A 27,885-nucleotide genomic window follows, 5' to 3' on the forward strand; every position below is an offset into this window, starting at 1 on the left:
TTGTTTCTACTAAATAGCTTTTATTGAAAAGAAAAAAACAAACATTCTTTAAAAAGTTGTTCTCCTGTATATGACTCACTTATGAGCTACAGCAAGCTGTGCTCCCCTCGTCTTGTAAGAAACTCAAACCCAACCACCACCAACAATTGGTTCCTTGCTTTGCTTGAACAGAGAAGTCCCAGAAACAAAAAAACTGCGTTATAAAGTTCATTTACTGAACCATTTACATGAACCATCCTCATGGAGAATAGTTTAAAAACAGTCTACTGACTGCTACCTTTTAGCCTTGAGTTACAAAATCCAACCGAGTGTTGAAAAATTACTTGGCACAGTCTATTCTTGCACTCAGAACCAACCATAAAATGTCATCCCTCCCCCCTTGCATTTACAACAGTGTAACTTTAAGACAACCTAGACTACGTGGAGTTTTTCTTTAGTCCTGTATCTCATACCAATCGAAATGCTCAACCAAATTCTTTCTCAACATCACCCTTAGTCGGGTTGTGGAAAATACTGACTTCCACTGAGGAATTTTGCTGGCTCCTGCCCAAAAACATGTAACAAGCAGATGCTTTTTCTTGCAACTAAGAAAGAGATATTTACTCAGGCCAATAACTGTACAGGCTCAGATGCAGATGCAGATGCAGAGCTCAGGGTTCATGAGCAGGATGAAAAGGTTAGAACTGGACGGAAGCAACCAAGATGTCCCAACAAGTTTCCATGCCCCACCTGCCATGTTTTTAAGGACCCAGCATAGTGCACTCACTCGTAACACTTGGCTCACTCTTTGAGGTCAGGATTGCAAATGTGCACTCTTTCAGGGTGGGTTGGTCTGTGCTGCCTGGTTCTAAGCGACAAAACTGCACCTTCCTGTTTGGGCTCCTGTTCAGTTGTTACTGCCTCTGGCTTAACCTTCAGCTTTGGCTGCTCCAAGCTCACAGTTCGCAGGAAAGTTCCCTCGCTCCCTCTTCCCAAGTGACTGAAGTTGCAGTAGAAGGAGTGATCCCTTCACCACCAACTCTGGTTCCCACTATTCAGCCCCCGCCCCCTGTTGCTTCCTCCTCCTGCATCAGTCGGCAAACCCAATCCTGACCCTAACAGTACTGCAGGGCTCTTGACAGAAACTGGCCCTGGGAGAAAGGCGTTTTCATGCCAGTAGCTGCTGAGCTTGAACCATCTTCGGGTGAGAATGAGCAATATGGCACCCAAAGATTCATCAGGGGGAAAAATAGGTCCTTGCCCTCAAGAGGCTTACAATAGACATTGGGTAAAACAATGGGAGGGAGGGAGAGAGAGAGACATGGGATGAATGTGAAGGAGAGCGGGAGAATCCTGTAACAGTGAGTCAATGCCTCATCAGATCTCAAGCTTTCCTTTACTACTGGAATCCCAAGAGTTGTCACTTTCTGCCTCTGGAACATGCGTGGCCCTCCAAAATCATATTAAATTCAGCTCTCAAATGTTCCTGCGCCATCATTTTAGTGGAGGCACTGCAACAAGGCATCGCGGTTCTAGCGAAGGGAAATGGGGTTCAGTGGCAGCAGTGAAAGCCACAAGGTGTTCTTTAAAAACAATTAGTAATCCAGCAGCTTTTCTTGGATTGCCCCCACATCACTTCTGAGGCCCTCTTTCATTCGTCTCTTTCATCTCCTTGGTTGCGGCAGGTGTGAAGGAGGCATTGGGGCCAGCTGCATGGAAGTCTTCATGCTCCCATCCCTTTCCCCCCCAAAGCTGCACCAGCCTTGTAAGCCATAAAGAGCACACTGGGGGTGTGGGTGGGTGTCTAAACAAACATGGTCGCCGCTATCAGAGGCTGGAAAATACAGCCAATGGTCAGGAGGATCGAGGAGCCGGAGCAGGTCAGATGTCCTCCACGTGGTACATTCCGGCTGGAAGTGCCTCCCGTCAGTCTTGCCCATCTTCTGCCTGAACAAGCAAGTACCCGTTGCCTTGGTGTTCAGTATCAGCGGGGCTCTCTCTTTCTGCCACCTCGTCATCATCCTCAGTGGGTACAGGCGCCATCACCATGCCAGACCGGCTGCCACGCTGGGCAAACCAATCCTTCAAAAGCTGCCGGAGAAACATCACTGGGATGGGGAGAGCAGCCAGAACAATGAGGCCTACGAGGAGGCCCAGGGCCCAGGGAGGGTATTCCAGCATCTGCTCCTCTGCCTGGAAAGGGAGACAACCAAGAATTATTACCGGTTTTCAAAGCTGAAATTTACTATCAGCCATGTAGGAATGGAAATTTAGTGGGCCCATCTGGACTCTGAATCAGGCTTCTCTCAGTCCAAGATGCACTAGGCCTTCAATGGCTGCACAGCCAGAAAATGTCCCCATCAGCCCTTGTCTTTGCTTAGGGAATTGACATTATCAGCAATATGTCCTGTGGTATTAAAACAGTTCTCTTTTTGAGCTGAGAAAAGGTTCAGGAAGGGACAACCAAAAAATGATCTAGGGGTTGGAGCAACTGCCCTATGAGGAAAGGTTACAAAAATTCTGTAACATTTAGCAAAAAGGCAAGAAAAGGGGTGTGGCAGGATGGAGGTATATAAGTGCATGCATGATATGAAGAAAGTGGGTAGGGAAAGATTGTTCTCCCTCCCTTGAGGCCATCCAAGGAAGATGACTGTTTCAGGATGAGGACAGAGAGAAGAAATATTTCTTCACACTGTGCATAGTTAAAACTTTAGAATCTGCTCCCACAAAATGTAGTGATGGCTTTAAAAGAGGATTAGACAAATTCATTGAGGGTAAGGCGGTCAGCGGCTACAAGCCATGGAAACTATGATCTACCTCCACTGAAGAAGGCAATATGTCTCTGAATATTAGTTTCAGAATCACAAGGTGGGGGGAGTGTTGTTGTGCTGACATCCTGCTTGCAGGCTTCCTATAGGCACCTGGCTGGCCACTGTGAGAACAGGATGCTGGACTCGATGGGCCACTGGCCTGATCCACCCGAACTCTCTTCTTACAATCTTAGGCCAGTTGGGTCTCATGGGGGGCTTCCCTAAACTAACCCAGAGCAAAACCAAAACACTCTTCCAGATCCAAACGGTATGGAAAGATAGTCCTGGTAATGGAAGACCTGGTACAGTGGTACCTCGGATTACAGACGCTTCAGGTTACAGACTCCGCTAACCCAGAAATAGTACCTTGGGTTAAGAACTTTGCTTCAGGATGAGAACAGAAATCGCATGGCGGCAGCGGGAAGCCCCATTAGCTAAAGTGGTACCTCAGGTTAAGAACAGTTTCAGGTTAAGAACTGACCTCCAGAACGAATTAAGTTTTTAACCCAAGGTACCACTGTAATCAAGTGTAATCTCTTTGGGAAGCTTGTCTGTTATTACTGAGCAACTCAACACATGTTCAAAGAGCCAGAGGGCTCCCTCCCCAGAATGCCACTGAAAAAAATACTGCATTTGTGGATTAAAGCAGGGTTTCCCAAACATGGGACTCCAGCTGTAGTTTTGGACTACATCATCCCTGACCCCTAGGTCCTGCTAGCTAGGGATGATGGGAGTTGTAGTCCAACAAAAGGTAGATGCCCAAGTTTGGGAAACCCTGGATTAAAGCTTTAAAAGCCCTAAATCTTGACTTTTTAGCAACCAAGAAATATATCACTATTACTGTTTTGTTACAGGGAGTGTAAAAGAGGCAGTGGATTGGAGAAGGTCACCTAGTGAATCCACGGCAGTTTTCAGCCCGTGACTTTCAGATCCAAATCAAAGCACCTGTTGCTTAGGATATGCAGCAGAAGCACCCATGGGGACTATGTGCAAGTAAAGTCATTGCCACATCTGGGTACAGAGCGGGACTTGATAACCTGTTGGTGGAAGTTGGGGAGCAGGACTCCGCCACTCAGTCCCCTCTTGCGCTTCACCCACATTGCCACTTTTATCCCCTTCCTGCATGCACAAAAGCTCACAATGATGTAGGCTTTAGGATCCCACAGGACCCCTGGTTCTTTATTCAGTGGAGCGGTCCCCAGACTATGCTTAATTTTTTAAAATGAAAAGCGGCAGGGGCAGCTGCTATTGGTCGGGAACATGAAGGGATGCGACTAGGTGGGGTGCGCCTCTTACCTTTTCTCTGTTCCAGGCCTGGTAGGTGGGCCACTTCATAGCCAAGTGCACCAGACTCGCCAGCAGCAGGCACAGCATCGCTCCCAGGCTGACAAAGCGCCACATGTAGCTGTAGATCCTCCAAGGCCGCCAGCCCAGCATGTCTTCTATGTCGCTTAAGAACCTGCGGACGAAGGGAAAAGGAACAAGATGGCAGACGAGGCACCTCAGGTGTTAAGATACCCGGGAAGAAGAGAAACAGGCTCTGCCCAAAGCCACAAGGTAGATATTCTCTCCCACCTGCCCACCCCTCTCTTGAGAAAGCAGGGTAGAGAATTACCTGTCTGCTCCGTAGATCCAGGCCACGGCAAAAGCTTCAAAAGCCACAACAATAAGCAGGGGCAGGGTAGCCGAGTAGTCGTCAAACATGGACACAAAATAGCTGCCAGACCGTTGCACGAAAACCAGACCCAGCAGGAATCCAATAATACAACACAGCACTGGGGGGAGAGAGAAAAAGGAGAGCAGGTTGGCTTGGCTGGACACCTGCTGGACCGCAGGGGCCCCGGTATAGTGGTCAGGCAGGATTGCTATGAGGAATTATGAAAAATGAAGCAAGCCATTGTGTCAGCAGTGAAAGCATTGCTTTGACTGGGTTTGAGTCATTGACATGACTTCTCATCAACCCCACAAGCCTCTGCCGCATTTTCTCTATGCCTGACAGTCACGTATAAAGCATTCCATACAGACCAGTTGCTTCACCAGGCATCCTGGGTACATAAAGATAAGGTGGTAGCTTTGATGTAGCTTTTGTTAATCTTTAGGTAGATTTTAGGGCTAGGAAACAGAGTTCACGTGGAGGTGATAAAATGCCTGGCTTTCCTGTTTACTGCCTGTTTATGATTTCTGGGGTTTGCTAAATGTATTCCTCCTTGGTTCCTGTTTTATTTAGCTTGAACATGTATGCATGCTCAAATAGGAAATAGTTCTTTGTAGTTAAGAGGCTTCCTCTGATCTGTCCCCACGTGGGGATTTTTTGAAATGCTCAGAGGAAATCTGATTGGTTCTTACAAACGCTGTGTTAAAGTCCTTTGGTTAATAAAAATGGCCTGGGCCAGGGAGTGGCATGCACACTTTCTCCCAGGTCTTGCTGGTCAAGCCTCGTGTCTATTGTATTAATCAGGGTCCGGTCCTTCCTTTGCCTTCAGAACGCAGCACCCCAGTCTTGACAGGAGACCCAGAGAAAGATTACAAGAACTTTGTAAACTGAAAACTAGTGTTTGAGTTTGTATTTTTTCCTCCTGCCTGCCAGTTCCTTTTCTTTGAGCGCTGTGTCTTTTAGACAGCAATCCTGAGGCCAGGGACTGCCTTATTACTAACCTTTGTAAGTGGGAGCCTTTTACAGCTAAAGAGAGATGACAATTACTTATTTGAAGTATTTTTATTGTGCCTTTGTTGTACCTTATTTGATGTTTGCTTTCATCTGTACAACACTACAGAACTTGTTTTGCGAAATAAAACCCATCCACCTCGCTCTTCTGCCCCCGATGGATGTTGTTCCGTCTCTTGGTTATGGGTTCTGCCATACCTGTGAAGAGGGTCCGCCGGCGCTGGAGGCTGTGGAAGTTGTCCAGCAATGGAGTGATGATCCCTTGCATGTTGCCCAGCATAGTGCTCAGCCCCAAGTTCAGCAGCATGAAAAAGAACAGCACTGACCAGAATGGGGAGGTTGGAAAGAGGGTCATGGCCTCCGTGAAAGTGATGAAAGCCAGTCCTGTGCCTTCCACATCCTGGGAGTTTGAAAAGAAGAAAAATCTGGGTATCAGCCACTGAAATGGGCAAGTGACAAGCTTACACCTATCGGAAATAAATACCTAACACCTGGGCAATCTGCCATACAGGAAGTAGCAGTTTGTGGCACTCCTAATTGAATAGCAACAGGGACTATGGCTCTGTTCATGGCATAGGCCACGGTTTCTCCAACCTGGGTCTCCAGCAGCTTTTGGACTACAGTTCCCATCATCCCTGACAACTGGTCCGGATAGATAGGGATGATGGGAGTTGTAGTCCAACAACAGCTGGAGGCCCATGTTTGGGAAACCCTGGCATAGACTAAGGGTGGGGAACATGTGACCTTCCAGGTGTTGTTGGACTCCAGCTCCCATCAGCCCAAGCCAACATAACCAATGGCCATAGATGATGGGAATTATAGTCCAGCAACATCTAGAAGGCCAAATGTTCCCACACTAGGTTTATGGGGCTTCATCTATTTAAGTGCTCACTCCTTGGTTTTGTTTTGTTTTGAAGGCTTTCCCCCTTTGTCTTAAAATTGACTCCAGGAGGCTTTGTGATTGACACAAGGGCCAGCCAGTGCTGTACAGTGCTCTGCTTTGAGAAGCTGGTGAAGCAGCTTCATGATTGGTTGCCCTTGTGCCAATCAAACCAGTATACCTGAAGAAGCATCTCCACCCCGTTGTTCTACCCGGACACTGAGGTCCAGCTCTGAGGGCCTTCTGGCGGTTCCCTCTTTGTGAGAAGTGAGGTTACAGGGAACCAGGCAGAGGGCCTTCTTGGTGGTGGCACCCGCCCTGTGGAACGCCCCTCCCATGTCAATGAAATAAAGAACTATCCGACTTTTAGAAGACATCTGAAGGCAGCCGTGTTTAGGGAAGTTTTTAATGTTTAATGCTTCATTGCTTTATTATTACATAAAATAATTATAATAATATAGAATATATAATTTATAATAATAATAATGTTCTGTTGGGAGCCACCCAGAGTGGCTGGGGAAACCTAGCCAGATGGGCGGGATATAAATATACTACCAGTATGATGATGACTATTTTATTATTATTATGATTATTATTATGATGATTATTATTATTATTATTAATGCAGATCTGGCTACTCAAAACAGAGTCCCTCAAAGGTGACTTTTAAACACTTTTAAAAACAACTATGAGAATTCAGGCACAGCTCATACATGTCTCATTCACACAAACATAGCTCACCAGCCATGGATTGTGGTCTGCTTGATCACCCTATGTATACAGCGTGTATCCATGTGTGTGTATTATGTGTGTGTGTGTGTGTGTGCGTGCGTGCGCGCGCACACACACACACACACACACACACACACACACTTCAATTCCAGGGAAATTCACTGAGTCCCAAACATGCTGCCACACTAGGCAGGAGGCTACATTTCGACTGACACGGCACAAGTTATGCAAGCCCATCTCTTGCCCCTTGGACACAACCCCAATAGGCAGCTGCTTCTGACAGCTTTCCCCCCTTTCGCAGCAGCCCAGCCTGCCGTCCTTCCTCCTCCCCAGTCACCTTGTTCATCTCATCCTCTGCGCGGCAGTCACTGATCTTCCACATCTGCAGCCACTCTGCTGTGTCGTTCTGAAGACCCTGATACCAAGCGCTGTACTCAGCAGCCGAGAGGTCAGAGAAGTTTCCAAGGTGGGGCAGAGTGGCAGGGAGGGAGCCGTTTGATGCTAGAAGAGACAGGGTTTTTGTATTCCTGGGGAGAAAGGAAAAGAATGCCAAGCAGCGAGGCCATTAATCAGGAATTACTCCAAATCTGAAAACACAAAGCCAACTAGCTGGGTAGAGCATGAGACTCTTAATCTAAGGGTTGTGGGTTTGAGCCCCATGTTGGGCAAAAGATTCTTGCATTGTGGGAAATTGGAATAATAATAATAATAATAATAATAATAATAATAATAATAATAATAATAAAAAAAAAAATAAATATAAATAAATAAATAAATAATTTATACCCCGCCCATCTGGCAGAGCTTCCCCAGCCACTCTGGGCAGCTTACAAACAAATATTAAAATACAGCAATACATCAAACATTAAAAGCTTCCCTAAACAGGGCTGCCTTCAGATGTCTCTTGTGGTCCCTTCCAACTCTATAATTCTATGATGTGGTATCCCAGGGCGTCTCCCAAGGGCACCTGATGCCCTGGACTATGATCCGTCTCCCAGCTTGCTCCTTCCATCAGGGAAGGCAAGCAGGAATGTAATCAACACACAACTTCCGAGACTCTTCCCTTTGCTCCTCTGAAGGACGGAAGCTTGGGAGCATGTAATGAGCCTTACTCAAACTGAATGGATCCCTGGATGATGCCAAAATAAGTTTCAAGTGAGAGAAGAAGAAGAAGAAGAAGAAGAAGAAGAAGAAGAAGAAGAAATAGTTGTGGGAGGGGATGACTGGTTTGTTTTTGTTCTTGCTTTTATTATGTACAGTTGTACAGTGGTACCTGAGGTTACATACGCTTCAGGTTACAGACTCCGCTAACCCAGTACCTCGGGTTAAGAACTTTCCTTCAGGATGAGAACAGAAATCGGGCTCCGGTGGTGCGGCAGCAGCGGGAGGCCCCATTAGCTAAAGTGGTGCTTCAGCTTAAGAACAGTTTCAGGTTAAGAACGGACCTCTGGAACGAATTAAGTACTTAACCTGAGGTACCACTGTATTTTGTGTTTTTTATCTTGTATTTTTATGTTGTCAACCACCCTGACATCTACAGATGAAGTGTGGTACACAAATTTAAATAAGAATACAGTTGTACCTTGGAAGTCGAACAGAATCCGTTCCGGAAGTCCATTCAACTTCCAAAACATTCGGAAACCAAAGTGCAGCTTCTGATTGGCTGCAGGACGCTCCTGCAGCGAATCGGAAGCCACGGAAGCCCCGTTGGACATTCGGCTTCCAAAAATAGTTTGCAAACCGCAAGTCACTTCCAGGTTTGCGGTATTTGGGAGCCAAAATGTTCGAGAACTAAGATGTTTGAAAACCAAGGTACGACTGTAATAATAAGAATGGAATGGAATTTCTCCAAAACAGCCCTCTAAATGGCCATGGATGGGTAAAATTTGGAAGACTACGGTTGGATACAAACCTAACTCAACAAGGGGCGGATCTGAGAGCCCCTCCAGGAATTCCTGTGTGTGCGTGTGTGTGTGTGATTCTTTGATCTCTTGATGGCATCAGGGTAGTTATAAACAACCTTGCATAACTTACTTGTTTGCATACATGCTTTCGTGTTTTGTTCAAAAAACCCCAACGTAGAACCACTGGACATGAGAAATAAAGCCAAGGATGTCCCTGCCTGCAGCCTTGTCCTATAGCAGCAGAACCCAAAAGAGCTAAATAGGTCAAAAGTGGGTTGGGGGGGGGGTTAGGACACAGGCAGGCTACTCACCTCTCCACACAGTCCTGTGTGATCATGTTGGCACGGAAGCCCAGCACGGCAAACACCACAAGCGTGGCCAACACTGAAGTCAGGAAGTTGATCCCGGACACCAGCAGCCCGTCGATGTGGCAGTTGTTGTGGCGCGGGTTATAGCTGGAGTAGGCAATGATGGTCCCAAAGCCCAGTCCCAGGGCAAAGAACACCTGGGTGGCTGCCTGGCGCCAGACCTGCATGTCTCTCCAGATGGACAGCTAGAGGTTGGGCAAAGAGGACAAGGGTACAGGATTCATCCTCATGAATTCATCCTCAGAAAAGGAGAGGGGTTTTTCTAATAGAAGCAAATACTGGCAAATTAGAACTTGTCAGGAAGTTTGATTCTATGCGTTTAGGCCCAAATCAAGATAATGGTCTCCTCTCACACAACAGGTTTTACTACCTTTGTCTTAACTGTGTTTTGTCACCTTAATTTTGCCCCCCCCCCCTCATTTCCCATTGCCGCTCTGGCAAACAGCCACTGTTTATTTTGTAATCATTTAATTTTTACATAGGAATTCCACTTTTCACAGTGATTTACCTCCACTGTTCACATTTTTTTTCCACTCTCTATGCCCATATATGCACCTACTTGCCAATGCAAGGCTAGTACTTGATGCATTGATGAAGTGGTCACTATCTGGCAGGAGTTTGCTGAGCCAAATGGATCAATGGTCTGATTCAGTATAAATTATAAATTAGGTTAAAAGGTAAAAAGTAAAGGACCCCTGGACAGTTAAGTCCAGTCAAAGGCGACTATGGGGTTGTGGCACTCATCTCGCTTTCAGGTTGAGGGAGCTGGTGTTTGTCCACAGACAGCTTTCCAGGTCATGTGGCCAGCATGGCTAAACCACTTCTGGCACAACAGAACACTGTGACAGAAACCAGAGCACGTGGAAACGCTGTTTACCGCCACAGCGGTACCTATTTATTTACTTGCACTGGCGTGCTTTCGAGCTGCTAGGTTGGCAAAAGCTGGGACAGAGCAACGGTAGCTCACCCCGTTGTGGAGATTCGAACTGCCGACCTTCTGATCAGCAAGCCCAAGAGGCTCAGTGGTTTAGACCACAGCACCACCAGTGTCCTATGTTCCAGCGTTTTCTATATGCATTCATTAATCTATTACTTGCAGTAATATTGCCTTCTCTTTTGCCAACAGTTTTGATGCGTTGTTCCACTGGATTATTTTAAGCCAGTTTTTAATTGTTTGGTTTGGATTCGTTTCACTGTTAAACACGTCTGCACCACTTTCCTCCAGCAGTATGGAAGTTTTATAAGTAAACAAGTGAAATAATGCTAGCCCTGCGGTTAAATGCTGGGGGGGGGGGGGGCGGAATAAAGGGAATCTGCATGCATTGGGGGAAGTGGGCACACATGTACGGGAGTGTTATTCCTTTGCACAGAGCTCTTACATTGGGCGTGAACATGATTCTGATCCCATCAACCGCTCCTTCTAGCAGCAGCGCCCGTACGAGGAAGCACAAGAGGACCACATAGGGAAAAAGAGAGCTGAAATACAGAACCTGCAAAGGAGACGGGGGGTGAAGAGAGAAAATCAAAACCAGGGACTGACAGCCTCTTTGTGGTGAAACAACCATTGGTACAAGACGCTGGCATTTCATTTCTAAATTCTCCATCCCAGGTACTCTGACATTGGGACCAGTAGTGGACAATCTTAGAACCATGTTTATGGATCCTGATCAATTTGAAGGCAAAGCATGATTTTAAAACACTATTAATCAGAGCAGGAGTAGGGAAACTTTGGTCAACAAGCAAATCCTGGCCTGCCAGCAAGGTCCAAGTTGGCCATTTCTTCCAAACCCAATGCACCTCTACATTGGCTGATGTCACTTGATAATATCAGCTGTGGGGCAGTAGTGCTAAGCAGGGAGCCGGGTGGGGCTTTGCAAGTGCATCCCATGCGGGGAACGCACTGACAAAGTAGAAACCTGTGGCCAATGGATCAAACTTTCTGCTGCTCAGCTGGTGAGCAGAGGGTTCTCTCCTGCTGGTGTTGATGAAGCAAAACACTTCCTCCTACCCAGGTCAACTTTTGATGAGAGGGAAAGTGCCCTCGCGACTGACCTTGCCAGAGGACTTGATGCCTTTGATCATTGCCAGGCACACAAGAGCCCAAGCGGCAAAGAGGCAGCCGGTAAGAGCCGGGTCAAGGCCTCCGCTCTCGTCAAGGGAGTTGGTCACATGCAAGGCCTCGCGGTACCAGAAGTAGACGGTGGGAGAACTGTGGCCACACTCCGTTTCTAAGATGAGGACAAGGACACACACATACACACACACACAGAGAGAGAGAGAGAGAGAGAGAGAGAGAGAGAGAGGTGCAAAGGTTAGGGGCAGAGTGTCGTTGGTGAGGCTTATTTGACAACAAGGAGCTGAGACTTTCGTGTCACCGGCCCAACGCTGTGGAATATTCTGCCAATCAAGAGAATTAGTAGGCAACTTCTGTTTCAATTTTTAAATGCCTGCTGGAAACTCTCCTATTCCATCAGGCCTATGCAGGCAATTAAAAATCCAGCTTTCCACAATAATTAACTTATTTCTAATTTAAACATTTTATATGGTTTTTATTGCGTAGTTTTATGCACAATTGTTTGTAAATCACTGTTATTTTTAATGAATAGAAGTATATAAATATTCTTGTAAATAAGGTAACGGGACAAAATAATCAAGACCCTCTCCTCCCTTTTCCCATCCATACTTTGGTATGGTTAACTGAAGATTGTGGGGTTTTTTGAGGAGGACAGAATTGAAAAAATACTAGTCTGGCAAATACAGTGGAATGTTAGTTCCCGAACGGCTTAGTTGCCGAACAAATCGCTCCCGAACGCCGCAAACCCGGAAGTGTTCTGGTTTGCGAACGTTTTTTGGAAGCTGAATGTCCAATGTGGCTCCCATTTGAGTGCAGGAATCTTCTGCAGCCAATCGAAAGCCATGCCTTGGTTTTCGAACAGTTTCAGGAGTCAAAAGGACTCCCAGAACGGATTAATTTCAAGAACCAAGGTACCACTGTATCTCAAGTTCATCAGCACTTCCTGACAATCGGGAGTTCCTTTTGTCTCTGTACAATGACATCAAGGCAGCTTCAGCCCCGCCCCCTCCTCAAACCTTCCAATCCCTTACCTGGGGCAGTTTGATTGGTTGCTGCTGGGCAATCAGTCCAAGGCAGGGGTAACTGGAAGGAGTTAGCCAGGTAGAAAAGACTCCATGCAATGATGACATTATAATACAGGGCAACAAAGGAACAAACCTGAAGAGGAAAAGGAAAAAATCAGCGTCCTTCTCACTCCATCCCCAATGGGCACTGACACAGCTAGCTCAGGGGAAGGGGCAGCTCTTTAGGGTCAAAGAACATGTTAAAACACATTTTTACGTCATGCGTTCAAAACTGGTCTCCTCTCCTCTCCTCCCTTAAGAAAAATCAGGCATGGGGCCCCACTGATCTGAATTGGGTTAATCATATGTTTGGAGGGGGGGAGCGCCTTACATTTGCCTCCTGAAACTCCCTTGTACCCAAAAGATGCTATTTACAGCAAATAGCACCTTCAAGCACAATTTTTGGCAGGAAAATTTATTGCCCCTCCCTTCCAAGAAATTTTTTCGAAAGAAACAGATGTGGTCTAAGCCCGTTAGTTAAAAATATTTTTAATGAGAAGTGTCGTTCGATCCTTGGGATCATATTCCCAGCACTAAAATGCAGCTGCTTCGGGGGCGAGATACTGGAGATGTTTAACATGTCTGTCCCCAGGAATTTAGGGCAGGATGGTAACTGCAATTGGCAATTATTTCACTGGCGGTTTAATCTAGGCAAGGCAGAAGAAGGCTGAGGGGAGAAGCCCTTCGCTCCACCAATTCCATTACTCACTGCCATCTGGATAATTAATTTGTGGAATTCATTGCCACAAGATATGGCGGAGGTCACTAGCTTAGGTGGCTTTAAAATGGGATTAGACAAACTTGTGGAGGACTTGTCTATCAATGGCTACCAGCTGGCATGAGGGGACAATGGAGCCTCCATGCTTGGAGGAAGTCTAGCTCTGAATTCCAGTTGCTGGCGGAGGGTGGCATTAGCAGCAGAGGACTGTCTCCTTCACACCCACTCTTATGAGTATCCAGTTGGCCGCTATGGGAAGCAGGCCGTGGGACAAGATCAGGGCTGAGGAACTGGTGTCTCTTGAGATGCTGTTAGGACTCCAATTCCCATCAGCCTCAGCCAGCATGGCCCAACAGTCAGGAATGATGGGAGCTGTATTCCAGAAACACCTGGAAGGCCACACGTTGCCCACTCATGACACAGACCAGCAGTGGGAGACCCTCTGGCCTAGTTAGGCCTCCCCATTTGGTCCAGGAGGCCATTTTGTTAAACCACATCCACCTGTTTTACACCTATCTTCATTTAAGTCAAGTGTGGCGCAGATAAAGATGGGCAGGTCGAAGTTTGAAGGTGTCGCTGTGTCTTCCAGGCTGTGTGCCTTTGGCACGCGCCGACGAGCAGCTGATTACTGGCATTTGCAAAGCCCCTGCCTGACAGCAGGCCTTCAAAGTCTGTTTGCAGGCGCAGTCTGAATTAAAAACTCGCCTGCAAACAAATTTCAAAAGCAGGCGCACTGTGGATGCTAATCAGCTGACTGAATCCAGCAGCACTTCTCTGAAAGGGCTTGTTCCCATCAGCTGTTCTGTGCTGAGAACGAGCCCCTTTGAAGTTGTTACCCAACACCATAATGACATCAGGTGATTGACAGGTGGGGGTGCCCACTCACCTGTCAAAGTTTGTCCGTGGGGGAGGAAGAGGCAGTGCTCCAGCCAGCCAGCTGGATCCAATTCCAACCCCACCCCCCCATATAGTATAAGAAGAGCTTGATGGGTGAGATTGGGGGTGGGCGAGCTCAAAGGCAAAAGGTTTTCAGAAGTGCTGCTGGAGGAACAACTCACCACGCAGCTGGCGAAGCCAATGCCCACCAGGCGAGGGCTGATGTACTTCCAGACCCCGATGCTGCCCTGCCGGATAATCTGCCCAGCCGCCAGCTCCAAGAAAAACAAGGGGATCCCAATGATGAAGAGAAGCAGCAGATACAGCAGCAGGAAAGCACCTGGCCAGGGTGAGACAGAGACACACGGCTACAGCATCCAAGCAACACTTTGCTCCCAGACCCCAGCAGTCTCCCCTGATTCCACCAGCCAGTTACACCCCCCCCCCGAATCAGAAATAATTTAAGGGAGGAATCAGGTGCTCCCGTGAAAGAGCATTAGGGGTCAGCCGGTTGTGGGGTGAGCTCAACTCCCCCCCCTTACAGAGACACAAATACGGTCTGTGGCAAATTCCGATTGCCACCTCTTCCTGCTCTCCTCCCCACCCACAAGTGGACTCCAGTTCTCTCCCTGTCTGAAGCGCATGCCATGATTATGCAACCAAATATTTGGCTCTTTCAAATAAAGAGGGAGGGGGGTTGTTTTTCTTTTTAAACACCATTGCTTAAACACGTTCAAAACTGTGGTTTTTTGGGGACTGGCACAAGGAAGGTGTTTTTGGGATTGGTACAAGGGCAGCACTGTGAAAATCCAGTTTCTGCCACCCCCTCCCTGCAGAAATGGGTTCTTCCATTCAAAATGGCCAAGGCAGCTGTACATGCTTCCATAGCAGGCTCAAGCTATGCAAGTTTGTTTTGTAAGCACAGCCTGACTGTTACCTGCAACACAAGACTATCTCCCTTCCCATTTACCAGCTGCTGCTCACAGTGCCCAAGAAGTACCCAAGACCCGGGTGTTGTGTTTGTGTATTGCAGGAGAAGCTGGCATGGTGGGGCAGTTCAGTGGCAGTGCTGAGGTTGCTACTTCATTGTCACACTAGTCCACTTTAGGCCCCCAAATGCCTTGGGCCTCAGCACCTTTGGAATTTAAGCAGGCAGCCACTTATGGAAGGGCCTTCTCTGTGGCGGCCCCTGCCATGGCCGTTTCCATCTCCCATACCCTTTTAATAGTGATCTGCTTCTCATCTCTTCTCTTCTATGTGCATCACTGTGAAGGCTGTAACTGCTTTTCAGTTTGTATGCTGGAGTGTTTTGCATGGTTTCTAAGTTGAGATGTTCAATGTTCAATGATGCAGAAAGGTGACACAGGCATTTAAAATAAGAAGTTAAAAGGCACAGGTACCTTGCTACAAATGAATGAAAAAGGGGACAATCTTGCTCTATGCCAGCCCCGAGCTTGCAAGAAATGCCCGTATCCACTCACCTCCCCCATTTTTATGGCAGAGGTAGGGGAATCGCCAGACGTTGCCAAGCCCAACTGAAAAGCCAACCTGGGCCAGGATATACTGAACTTTGGACCCCCAGGCCGGGCGGGTATCAGGTTCATCAGTGAGCAGATCTTGATTGAATTCGCCTTCGGCGTTTGCTGCAGATTCGAGGTCCGCTTTGGATTTCTCCATTGGTGGAGGGATGTGATACACACACACAAATTGTTCACGCGGCTAAATCCTAGGGCCCTTGCACAATCACACGCCTTCACACTTGTCTGTCCACAATTATGTCACACCCTAAAAAAGACTCTTCTCCTGCAACTAGCACAGGCTCACATGTACCATGGGACCAGGGAAACGGAAAGTGAACTGCTAAAAGTGTATACACTCCTTGCACATTAGCAAATCTCTCTCACACTCCCACAGATGTGGGCATTCGTGTGTGTCACACTGTTGTGCAGTCGCAGATGCACATGCCTACAAAATTCTCTATGGGATTGATGCACTGAAACACGAACTAAGCTCACACACATCACTCGATCAGTTCATGCACACACATACGTACAACCCACTCATACAAAGAGGGGTTCTCACTTTGCCCTTGCGTCGTCTGTGCCTATCCTCAATCACAGCCAATTAAAAGAGTTTGGACGCTATATGCATACAAAGATTCACACATGTGAAAGTGGGTGGAGACAGTGTCCTGTAGGCTCCGTGAATTGCATATGCTACGAGATGCACACACAGGCACACACGCTTGCCGACTCCTCTCCAAAGCAAAAAAGGATTCAAGCCTAGAAAAAGAAGAAGAATCAGAGAAAGGAGGAATGAGTGTAAGGCCAAAGGTAAGATGCCCAGTTGGAGGGTCAGTTTGGATTCCCCAAACCAGCCTTCTTCCACCTGGGAACTACAACTCCCATCATTCCTGCCTATTGGTTATGCTGGCTGGGAACAGTAGGAGTTGTAGTCCAAAAGAGACTCCAAGGAGACTCCAAACCATGGGGTGGGATCGAAAGCTAGTGTTGCGCCAAGTAGAACCACCAAAGTTAATGGGCACGACAGATTCAGGTTCATTCACTTCAATGGCGCTTTTTCGGCACTACTCTGAGCAGAATTTCGGTCAACATAAGCGCACTGCATTGTATATTGACTTTTAATTACTTTTTGTCTGGAAAATGAGTAGGAAATGTAACAAACTGAAATGGCAAGATGGACAGAGATTTTGCCTGCTCCTGTGCTGTCGATTTCTCTGGCCTGTTCCCCAGAAACTTTAATAAGAAGTATTTATTACCATGAAATAGGAGTCAGAGCTCTTTGGAGCCAAGAATATCCCAGCACAAAGTGCCTTTCAAACACTTGTTTGGACATCTTCCTACCACTCCTGTCAGGGGATTAAAGTTACGTCAAACTGTGTGTTCCTTTAGGCCTGGAATTATTCAAATTGGCATAAATGCATTTCATTTAGATGCCTTGCAATTTATTTATTTTTCGGCGCCATCTGAAACTTTCCTTGTTTCCCCCCTCTGAATAAACAGGATGGGTATTTGTGGCTGGGGGGAAAATGTTTCTCAAGAAATATGGATGGAAGTGAACAAGAAAATACAGTTCTCTAGAAGTCGGGGTGGGGGTGGGTGGGAGCTTCGGGGAGCTCCTGGGACAGCTGTGCTGAACTGAGACATCCTTCCCCTGCCTTAGCTAGACCACTGGAATCTATCTTCACCCCGATCCTCTTGGTTTTCTACAGATTATAGGAGAAGTTAGCTGCTGTCAAAATCATTTCAGTGGTTTTCAGTAGCCATGAAAGACCTGAAACTCTAAAAACAATAATAGAGTTCCCAATGTCTGGATCTCATATTAGCCATAGAGCCACGTTTTCTCTACTCAAGCACAAATCATACTAATGTCTGTATTCCTTGCCTCTAAAGATCAGGTATTTTACAGCAGGTGTGAAGGACCTCAGGCACAGGGGCCTAATGTGCCTGTCCAGGCCTTTCTGTCTGGCCGTTGGAACTTCCCTCAGGCTCTGCTTCCTATCCTAATCCTGACTGTTTTTGCCTGGCTGGAATGTGCCCTTGATTGGTAGACAGATATAGATATACTGTAGATATAGATAGGGGTGTGGGTGGGTGTGATACATACAATTGCTTTAACTGTTTTTAGTTAAACTAAGGTCAAATTCACACTACACATTTAAAGCACTATGATACCACTTTACATGGCCACGACTTCCCCCAAATATTCCTGGGAGCTGTCATTTGTTCAGGGTGCTGGGAGTTGCTAGGAGATCCATAATCCCCTCACAGAGCGACCGTTCCCAGAGTGGTTGAACTATTAATCTCTCTTCACAGGAAATGTTTTGGAATTGTAATTCTGTGAGGGGAACAGGGTCTCCTACCTAACAACAACACCCGTGGCAAACCACACCTCCCAGGATTTTTCGAAGGAAACCATGACTGTTTAAAGTGGCATCATAGTGCTTCAAATATACAGTGTGGATGCGGCCTGTTTTGACCAGGGGCAAAAGTGGGTGACGCAACAAATGTAAATTCTGCTGTTGCACAGTAGGCTAGCTTCTACACAGACTCACACACCACTCTCTATACTCCATCTGGACGTATAAGAGACCTTATCAGAATTCAGGGGCACATTCCACCCACGGAAAAACGTGGGTCTCTGGTCTCTCATCTTTGGGTTAGAGAATTCAGAACAAACAGCCTTGGGCCACAATCTCTGCAAAAGTGGTTGCACCTGCAAAATTTGCAACAAATAATCTCCCCTCCCTTCTTTGTGCGTATTCAGTTACTCTCTCGAAATCTGCCCATGCCGTGGGCAAGTGTGGGAGTGCAATGCCAACGGTTATCATGCCTGGCTCTGCGTAAGCGGCGAACTTTTGTCCGCTGCCCCCCCTTTTCCAGCGCCAATGCCAACCGCTCATTATTTCCCACAATGAGGACTGGAGGCTGGACTAACCTTCACAGAAGAAGAGGTGGCCAAGGTCAGATATGAAAGGAAGGAATGTGTGCCAGCTCACAGAATGGGGGCAGGGAGAGAAAGGGTTCAGGAAAGGGGCAGCGTTGGCACAGGACAGCTCGTGCCTGCCTATCGGGCAGAGCCAGCCGTCTCCCTGCAAAGGCTCCCAGGCATGGTTCGGCAGAGCTAATTGCCTGAAATTAAGGAAAATGTTTATATCTCTAGATCTGCAGACTATGCATGTCATGAAGGCAGTTGCCTTACATACAAGACTTTGCATGTTTGCAGTTCTGTCGTTGCGAAAGATTTTCCACATGACTTCCTATTTACAAAGCTCCCAGAGGACGCTGGTGCTGCATTCATACCTGAATTTAAAGAGCATTTATGGCACGGTGACTTTTTCCAAAGCAACCTGGAGACGGTAGTTTGTTAAGGGTGCTGGGGAGGTTTAGCTTTTTGAGGCTTAAACTACAGTTCCCAGGGTTCTTTGGAGCAAGCCATGTATGGTGTGTATGCACAGAGATCTCAGGTTCCACCCTCAGCATCTCCAGTTGAAACACTCTCTATTGACAGGGCTGAAGAGAGGTTTTTCCTTTGCCTGAGATCTTGGCTAGGTGGAACCAATGGTCAGAATCCACTTGAGAAGCTTCATATATGATAACAAATACAGAGGATGGCTAAGTATACTCACATGCAGCGGAGGTATCTTATGTGCTCATCTAAGCATGCAACAGGCAAAAAACAGTTTACAGCAGCATGCCCACTCTCATTTTCTGTCCTCTCAGTCCTTGGCTTCTTAAGTTCACAAATTACATCTCCTTGGTGTAGCAATCTGTGAAGGTAGACGAACAGCCATAACTGGGTTGTCCATTCAGACATCACTCCAAATCATAGTTAAGCACAAAACATGGTTCGTAAATACATTTTAAGGTGCAGTTTCCAGTTCTATTTTCCCAGTCAATCCAATCATAAATCCTAGTTTTTCAATTCGAACGCAGCAAACCATAGTTAAAATTTCTTTACTACGATTTGGCAGGATGTCTGAATTGAGACACTGCATTTAATTAGATGTGGGAATGCCTAACTTCTACTCTTGTGTGGCTTCTGCGTTGCTGCTTATCAGATTCCAGCTTTGTTTCCCAAATATATACAATTTCAGCAACAAGATTCTGCTACTTTTTCAGACTTGTCTTAAGGCTAGAGAAGAATATCAAATGATAAACTCAATTAAGTCTAACAACGCAATATGTTTTATTATCACTTAACTGCGATGTAGAAATAGCTACACTTGTGAACTCATTTAATCTAACAAAGTCCCCACAAACACGCATTTAATTCTGTGGCATAAATAAAACACATGTAGCTGCATAACAGATCCTCTGAGGCAATTGTGCAGAAGGGGCTGCTGTTAAAAAGCTGCCGCTGCACGTACTGAATTGTGCAATGCTTGCAAGTGGCAAACTGTGTGTGGTTTGCCTCAAGGTTTGTTGTTTCACAAAATGGAGTGAGGAAAGATGCTGCGTCCTTGCCATACATTTAAAGCACTTTCCAAGCTCAAAAGAGCCCTGGGAACTGTAGTTTGCTAAGGGTGCTCAGAACCATAGTTGTCTGAAGCTACAGTACGCAGCGAAAAGCAGAAAACTAGCACATGGGAAGTGGGTGTGGGAGTTCGTAATCCTTTTCCCATGTGGCATTTTCCCACTAAAACACACACACACACAAAGCTTTTTTTGGAGCGGGGATGCCCCACAAGGAAAAATACGTATACACACACACACAGCACAATGTTTCTGCTTTAGTTTGCAGCCTCCACAGCTGCATTTTGTCAAAAGTTGGAGATAAGCTACGCATGACTGAGAACGACACGTAGCTCAAGCCTCGCACCATGCCAGGATCTTGCTTTGTGAGGTGATCTATGTTTAAACAACTGGGCATGGCCCTGGGCTCTTTGTGAGCATGTGTGCTGTGGAACAACACAGCCCTCCTGAGAAGGAAAACTCGAAGAAGCCTCAAGCAAGCAGGCACTGAACTTGTTCAATCAGCCAGCGCCTTCTTACGCAAAAAAGGGCCTTCCAGTTTACATGACCAAAAGCTTGATATTATAACTTCATTGGAGGTTTAAAGGAATCTAACTGAACTGAGGTTCTGCCATTTCTAACTGCATTATAAGAACTGTAACTTGTGGCTGAGGTTGCTTTTCCCTCCTCCCTCCTTTTCTTTTTTCCTTGTGTGTCACATCTTCTTCGGTTATAAGCCTGAGGGCATGGAACGCCTTACTATTAGCGCTGGGGAGGAGCAGATGGCCTAGCAAACCTGTGCTAGCTACTCCTCTTCCCATCACACTCACTTATTTGCATTCCCTCCACCTCTAGGCTAGAGGAAGAGGAAGAGGCAAGTAAGCAGGAATGTTGAAGAGCAGGAATGGGGAACTTATGGACCTCCAGGGTATTTTTGGTCTAAAATTCCATCATCCCTAAACATTGGCCCTGCTGGCTGGAGCTGAGGAAAGTTGGAGTCCAACAAGGGCTGCAGGTCGTTCCAAGCCCCATCTCTGCTGAACTGCAGGAGGAGGCCCCTGGTCTCCAGTAGGCCTCAGGCCAGATCATGGACCTCAACAGGGGCCTGAAGGGATCAACCTCTGGTTCCAGCCCTGTAGAAGACTGAGCTGCATGGTCTTGAATCAAATCAGCGATGAGAGACCCCAGCTGCATGTGAGGAGAGGGAAAGGGGCCACTACCACTGACTGTGCAAAAATGTGCACAAAAACCTCACGGAGATACACCGTATTTATTTATTATTATATTTGTTAGTTGCTTTTCTCACAAAGTGACCCAAAGCAACTTACATTAAAACCAAATAAAGAACTCCCAATAAAAATCTAAAAGGACAGCTGAACAGATAAAACAGATCAGGACTTGCTGTTTTCACCCAACTAAAAGAGGCCACAATTAAAGGCCAAACACCTGTGTAAATAAAAAGGTATTCACTTGGTGCCCAAAAACAGACAAGGGCGATGTCTCCCTGGGTGGAGCAGTCCACAAGTTGGGGGGGCCACCACTGAAAAGGTCTGATCTAATTAACTTGGTAACATACCCTTTTGGTTTAACTGTATTCTGAAAATCCTACAAAAAGGAGACAGTTGTACTGTAACACGACTGAAAAGCGTGGCTTTTACTGAGTAAAAAAACCTCCAAGGTCCTTCTCCTTATGGGTTGTGTCTGGCAAAGTCACTGGGCAAGCAACCAGACTTCTGCTAAAGCAACAGAACTTCTCTTTCCGTCTCCTCTCCCTGCAACTCCTCAAATCCTCTTTGGAGTTCCCGCGAACCCTCTGGGGGTGCACAGGAGAGGGAGGAGAAGGAAGAGGGGAAGTTCAGTTGCAGGAGCAGCCAGTCCTTGTGCAATGACTTCAGCGGGTTCCTCCCCCTGCCAATATTTCACAATCTACTGAGAGCTGAGGATGGAGCAAGACACAAGCACCAGACCCCACTATCTCCGAATGCAGGTTGCCACCAAAACAGCTACAAGGCGAAGGTACAATCAGTACCTGCTCTCATCACGTTTAATTCTTCCCATCATGTTTAATTCCTTCTTTCTATCTGGAGAGAAAGGTCCTTACCTTGTTTGTTGTCTTGGAAGTCACAGTTTAGGGCTCAGGACTGTCTGCCACAGCACCGGGTTTGCTCCTTTAGAGAAGAGCAAAAACACAGGCAAACATGAGGAGCTGGTCTCCCCAACACGCTCAGCGAAGGCATGAGGAGGGAGCAGGATAGCACCCACCAGCCTCACCCCACAACATTGACGTATGCACCACAAAATCACATGAGAAAACTCTCCAAGTTACACAAGACCTTACTTTATGGGTCATTAAAAAAAAGTGCTAACTACCATCTTTTGACCCACAGGTCATAAAATCATCACCTGTTTACCTGAGGCAACCTTGCGACAAGTATGGGTGATCCCAGCAGCTAGTAGTCAGATTTCACAGACCTAAACTCAGGTCATTGAAACAAAGTTATGTGGGCAATAGGTTAACTCTCAGCAGGTGTAAAGGGAAGGTGGGGTTGGCAGCCCCCAACAATGAACACTAAGGGGTTTGTTTTTTTATTGCTTTGTGGGTTTTAGTCATGTAATCTCATTTGTACACCACTTTGAGAATTATTTTCAATCAAATCGTTTACGTTTTTCCTAAATAAAATATGTAAACTTTGCAGCGTAATGCAACAGATCTAGAGTAGCGACAGCCAGCATGGTGTTGGATTGGAAAGGCAGGCTAGGACTGAGCAGAACCAGGTTCAAATTCCCCACTGGGCCCCGAAGCGGCTCACTCTCTCACTCTTTCTGAGCCTCAGCTACTTCACCGGGTTCTTGTGAGGACAGAAGGTGATGGTGGTGGTGGGATCCATTTGGGGGTGCCAAATTTTGGTCTCGCATAGGGCACCGTATTACAAAAGATTGCCAAAGTATGCCGCTGGATGCAGTACCCTGAGATGCCTTGAGGAAGGATAAATATGCAACGTCCTTGAAGGGTGGAATAAGAATGTAATAAATTTCCTGCTTGGCAGGGGGTTGGACTCGATGGCCCTTGTGGTCTATTCCAACTCTATGATTCTATGAAATAAAAACAAATAAATATCTAATATTTGGGGCATCACTCTTATATATTAAAGGATGGGAAAGAATACACAAACAGAGCAACGAAACATAGAACAGGATATATTCTTTGAGGCAGGAAATAAATGTGGCCCTCCAGACATCTCTCTCTGGCCCTTCAGACTCTTCCCAGGCTACACCCCCTCCCCAAACACTCTCTCTCTCCTGTGCAGAAACAAGCCTACTGCACAAGGGCAAACGTTGATATCAATTGCCCCGCCCACTTTTGCCTCTAGCCCCGCCCGCCCTGGCATGTGGCCCCTAGAATGCTGCTCAGAAGGGGATGTGGCCCTCGGGCTGAAAACTATTCCTCACTCCCTGCCCTGAGGGAGAGTTAATTTAGCACTCCGAATTGCCAGCCTTCACAGGAGGCCAGCTGGAAGAGGCATGCTCAGAGGTGCGCAGGAGCCTTTAATTAAGGGACTACCGTAATTCAATTTGCACCACAGCAGGAGCTGCCTCCGTTCACATGAGGGCGACCCAGCACACACACATACACACGAGAGGGTTTGAAATTTGAAAGAAACCTACCATGGCTTGCTCGCATCTTTCTTCCTCTATTCCTGTCCCAGCAGGAAGCCTGCCCTATTTAAAGTCCCAGAGCCAGGTCCCACCCCCTGTTCCCCCCCTCACTCCACAGTTAAGCGTCATGTTACAAAGTGACCTACAAGCCTAGGCACACAAGCCCCAGTCCCCACTTTAGAAGCAGCCCGGCTTACGCTTCTCCTTAAAAAGCAAGCGGCAAAAATATATGATCAAACCAAACGTCCCACTGTCTCAGGTTAGGGGGCCATGTGGTATCAAGACATCTCTCTCCTCAGAACCACCACACTTTAAAAGCTCCTTGAGCTGATCCGCTTCTCGTTCAGTCTAGTTTCTTAAAACTCTGAACTAGCAAGTGAGGGCTACAGCTCAAGGCCTCACACAAGTAGCCCCCCCCCCCCAATTCAGCTCTGCAAAAAGAGGTACAGGAACAGGCTGGGTGCTGTGTAAGAGTTAAGCTTGCCGAATCAAAGGCAAGCACTTTACAATGCAGTTCAGCAGCACTGCTGCAAGGAAACTATCAGTTTAATCCAACTTTACAGGGTTGCGGTGCGTAGCTACCTCATTTTATCCTCTCGTTATCAAATTAGAAGATACACAGTCGCCCAGCTTGGATGATCATTCCAGGCTTCATAAACCAGAATCTTGGAGCCAAAGGTGGCAGAAAATAGGAGAGAAGGGAGGAACACTTGGTTCACACTCTCAGCTTCAGAAACCATGGTTTGCGAAACCTTAGATAATTGTCTTAAACAGGACATCGGCTCAGTTCGGAATCCCTTGCAGATGACCGCAATGCCTGGAGGCAAACAGTCAGGTTTGTGTATCCATAGCAGTGACCTGAGGAGAAACAACCGCTGGGAGGAGCACAGAGAAGAAATGACATGGTGCATCTGCAGTAGCACAACTGGGCGGCTTCTCCTGCCCCAGCTGCAACAAAACATGTATCTCCTGCATTGGTCTCTATGGCCGCGGCAGGCGCTGCAACCTTCCAGCAGCTTGACCTCCCCACCATAGGTCTCATTGTCTCCAGAGACAGATGGATGCCAGCAACAAGAATCCTGCATACACACATAATGGAAGTGATTGATTCAGCTAAATACAGTGGCACCTCGGGTTAAGTATTTAATTTGTCCCGGAGGTCCGTACTTAACCTGAAACTGTTCTTAACCTGAAGCACCACTTTAGCTAATGGGGCCTCCCGCTGCTGCCGCGCCGCCAGAGCACAATTTCTTTCTCATCTGGGGGCAAAGTTCTTAATCTGAAGCACTATTTCTGGGTTAGCGTAGTCTGTAACCTGAAGCGTATATAACCTGAAGTGTATGTAACCCGAGGTACCACTGTATAAGAATCCCCTTGAAAACCAATTATACCTTAGAACTCCATATGACTTCTGTTCAGGGGCAGCTTCTAACAGCACCCACATCTATGGGAAATCAGAACACACACACCCTCCAGCCAAGGGGCCTCTGGGCCAAATTCTCTCCAGTGCCAGGGAAAGCTCTTTCCCATCTTCTCGTTCCCATCCTGGGCACACCTTCCACTCCCTGGGGACTGTAGCTTCTCCACCCTTAACCCCAAACCACACATGCGGCTGTGTGGTGCATTGTGGGAAGGCCGTCCCTGCTCTCATACGTACGCAAGAACACACGGAACAAGAGTCAGGAGCCAAACTTAGACACAACTTTAAACCCACCCTTCCCCCAAACCATTTGGGGAGCAGGGAGTGACAAGGACCCACAGTGTACCCGTCTCCCCCTATGGCTAAGGGCTGTGACAGAGAACATGCTTTTACCTCAAAAAAGGCCCCAGGTTCTGTCCATGGCATCTCCAGATGGGGCTGGGAGAGACCCCTGCCTGAAACCTCCAGCCACTCTGTGTAGGCAACACTGAGCTGCTCCATGGCGGCCTGACTCACAGTAAGTCAGCTCCGTATTTTCCATATGGGGGGAATTTCCATCGGAGAAATACAATAACACACACGCTACCTGTGCCCAAGACCAAATTGCGCCCCACGCAGCAGCTTTTAACCACATCTAGTTTGCCCCCAGCAACCCAAAAAAAGACCCCTGACTCACACAACTCCTGAGCACTTATGCTCACCAAATCCCCGCGTACGCACCTGCAAACGCACAACTTCCCTGCCTCACACAAGCCCTATGTCATCCACACCATTCTCTTGCATTATGTGGCAGCGAGCACTGAACCCTAACTGGCCAGAAAGGCAGACACTCTGCACATGCTCAGAAGAACTCACACATAGTAATATTCTTAGCATTTCCCCCTGACTAATACTCTATGAGCTGGTTAATGATATACACTTCTAGGTAACTCAGATAATAACAAGTGACTAAAATTTTTCCTATAGGTAAAAGCAACAGTATTGAGGGGAAACCCCACTACAGTATCATTGTTTTGATTTTTCCAGTTAACTTGTGCGTGAGTCATGACAACCATCACAAAAGAATAGGCACTCCCACCTTGTGGGTGTGAGAGAAGGTGGCAGTTCCTTCCAGTAATTAGCTAGCTACTTGTATTTTTTATACGTACTTTTATTTTCTTTTTACTGGTGTGTTACATTCCTATCCGGCCTTTCTTCCAAGGCACTCAAGCAGTGCACAGAGTACATCCCCATATTATCCTTGCCTTGCACAACAACCCTGCAAAGTAGGCTGAGAGAAAGAGAGAGAGCAACTACTACTAGCCCAAGATGGGCCAGTGAGCTTTGTAGCCAACTGGGGATTTCAATGCAGTATTCCCAGTAAGACGTTTTCACTACTAATTCACAGCAACTTTTGTGTCAAAAACAGTCAGTTTGTTGTAAAATCCGATGCCTAATTTAATCAGGGATATGCATGCTTTTTTAAAAAAAGCTGATTAATATATTATGAAGTCGAAACCCTTTACACATTTGCCTGTATATTTATTATTTACCAATTATATTTCCATACCACCTTTATCTTCCAAGGAGCTCAATGTGGTGTAAATGGTTCTCCTCCCCCACACTTCATCCTTACAACAACCCTGGGAGGTAGGTTAGCCTGAAAGACAGAGAGTAGCCCAGCGTCACCCAATGTGAAGATTTGAACCCTGGTCTCTTCCCAGCTCTCAGAATGACACTCTTAATTGTTAATTTACTGCTGCACTTGGCTAAATTACAGGCATTGCAGCCCAAATTATTCACAAGTTTTGGGATTGAAGATCAAGGAGGTGTCCCAGGAGCCCGAGATCACATACACACTATGTGTACAGTATAAACATCCCTAATCCTTGTCTCCGTTTACCTTTGGAGCCTAGGGACCCTTTCCGCACCCATGCCAGCTCCTTCTGGCCACATCTACTCAAAGCCACCTTCAGCATCCCCGTAGCCAGGATTTTTGTTGGGAGGGCAGAACCTCAGTTAGCTATGTATTTTTATTTATTTATTTATTATTGATTGGGGGCTAGCTGCCCCCCCCCGCGCTACACCCATGCCGCCTTGCAAACTGCCCGCCCCGCCCCCCGCGCAGAGCTCTCTACAGTATTTGTTTTAAACTATTTATGGCACCGAGCGGCCACGTCTGACAGCTGCGTGACAGGCAGCAGCCCAACAGGTGATGCGCAGCGGTGGGAGGTGGACGAAGAAGCTCATCAGCGAAGGAATGCTTCGCCTGTTGCACAGCTGCTATTCCCGCCACATGGGTGCTGGGCGGACCTTCTCCTGCCCACCTTAAGCCGTCTCCCCTCCAAACCGCCGCCACGCTTCTCCACCCCCCTCCCAGAGAAGAGGGGGGTCGATTCCCCCCTCGCCCCCACTTCTCTGTCCCGGGGAGTTCCCGATCCGCTCCCCATGTCTCCTTCGCCCCCCCCTTCCCTGTCCTGCCCTCTGGGAAGCCCCCGATGCTTCGCCTTGGGGTTTGCTCCCCCTAACCCAATTCCTTCCGCCCCCCAACCTCGCCTCCTTGCAAGCAGGAGGATCCCCTTCCTCGCCGCACCTGCCCAGACCTACCTGCACCTCGGGGTGCGTTCCGGACGCGTCCGTTCCGTCGTGACACCTGGAGAACAGGCGAGGGAGCTCGGAGCCTTGCAAGCGTGGCCACGTTGCATCAGCCAAGCTCCCCCCGCGTCCAGAGGCGGGCAAAAAAGCCTCCCGACCCCGCCCAGCGCCTCGGCGCCGCCTCTCGGG

General features: G+C 47.3%; 1 protein-coding gene across 3 annotated transcripts; it reads right to left on the bottom strand.

The window, feature by feature from the left end:
- On the bottom strand, nt 1-27,804 carry SLC6A16 (solute carrier family 6 member 16). Of its 3 annotated transcripts, none has more exons than XM_081169044.1 (14): nt 27,709-27,804; nt 22,147-22,213; nt 19,220-19,360; nt 15,552-16,352; nt 14,253-14,410; nt 12,444-12,570; nt 11,391-11,566; nt 10,718-10,828; nt 9,282-9,523; nt 7,404-7,593; nt 5,653-5,854; nt 4,405-4,564; nt 4,086-4,248; nt 1-2,172 (listed from the first exon to the last, which is right to left on the bottom strand). In XM_081169044.1, exons 4-14 carry the CDS (start codon nt 15,745-15,747, stop codon nt 1,906-1,908), a joined length of 1,992 nt encoding a protein of 663 aa, XP_081025170.1. In that variant the 5' UTR covers nt 15,748-16,352; nt 19,220-19,360; nt 22,147-22,213; nt 27,709-27,804; the 3' UTR covers nt 1-1,905. The 3 variants fall into 3 exon arrangements, with proteins under 3 accessions (XP_081025170.1, XP_081025172.1, XP_081025171.1); XM_081169046.1 differs by lacking the exon at nt 27,709-27,804 and adding an exon at nt 26,271-26,293; XM_081169045.1 differs by lacking the exon at nt 27,709-27,804 and adding an exon at nt 25,094-25,211.
- Between the last annotated feature and the right edge of the window lie 81 nt (nt 27,805-27,885).

This window comes from Podarcis bocagei (genome assembly GCF_964188305.1).
Source record: "Podarcis bocagei genome assembly, chromosome: 13".
NCBI classification, from domain to species: Eukaryota; Metazoa; Chordata; class Lepidosauria; order Squamata; family Lacertidae; genus Podarcis; species Podarcis bocagei.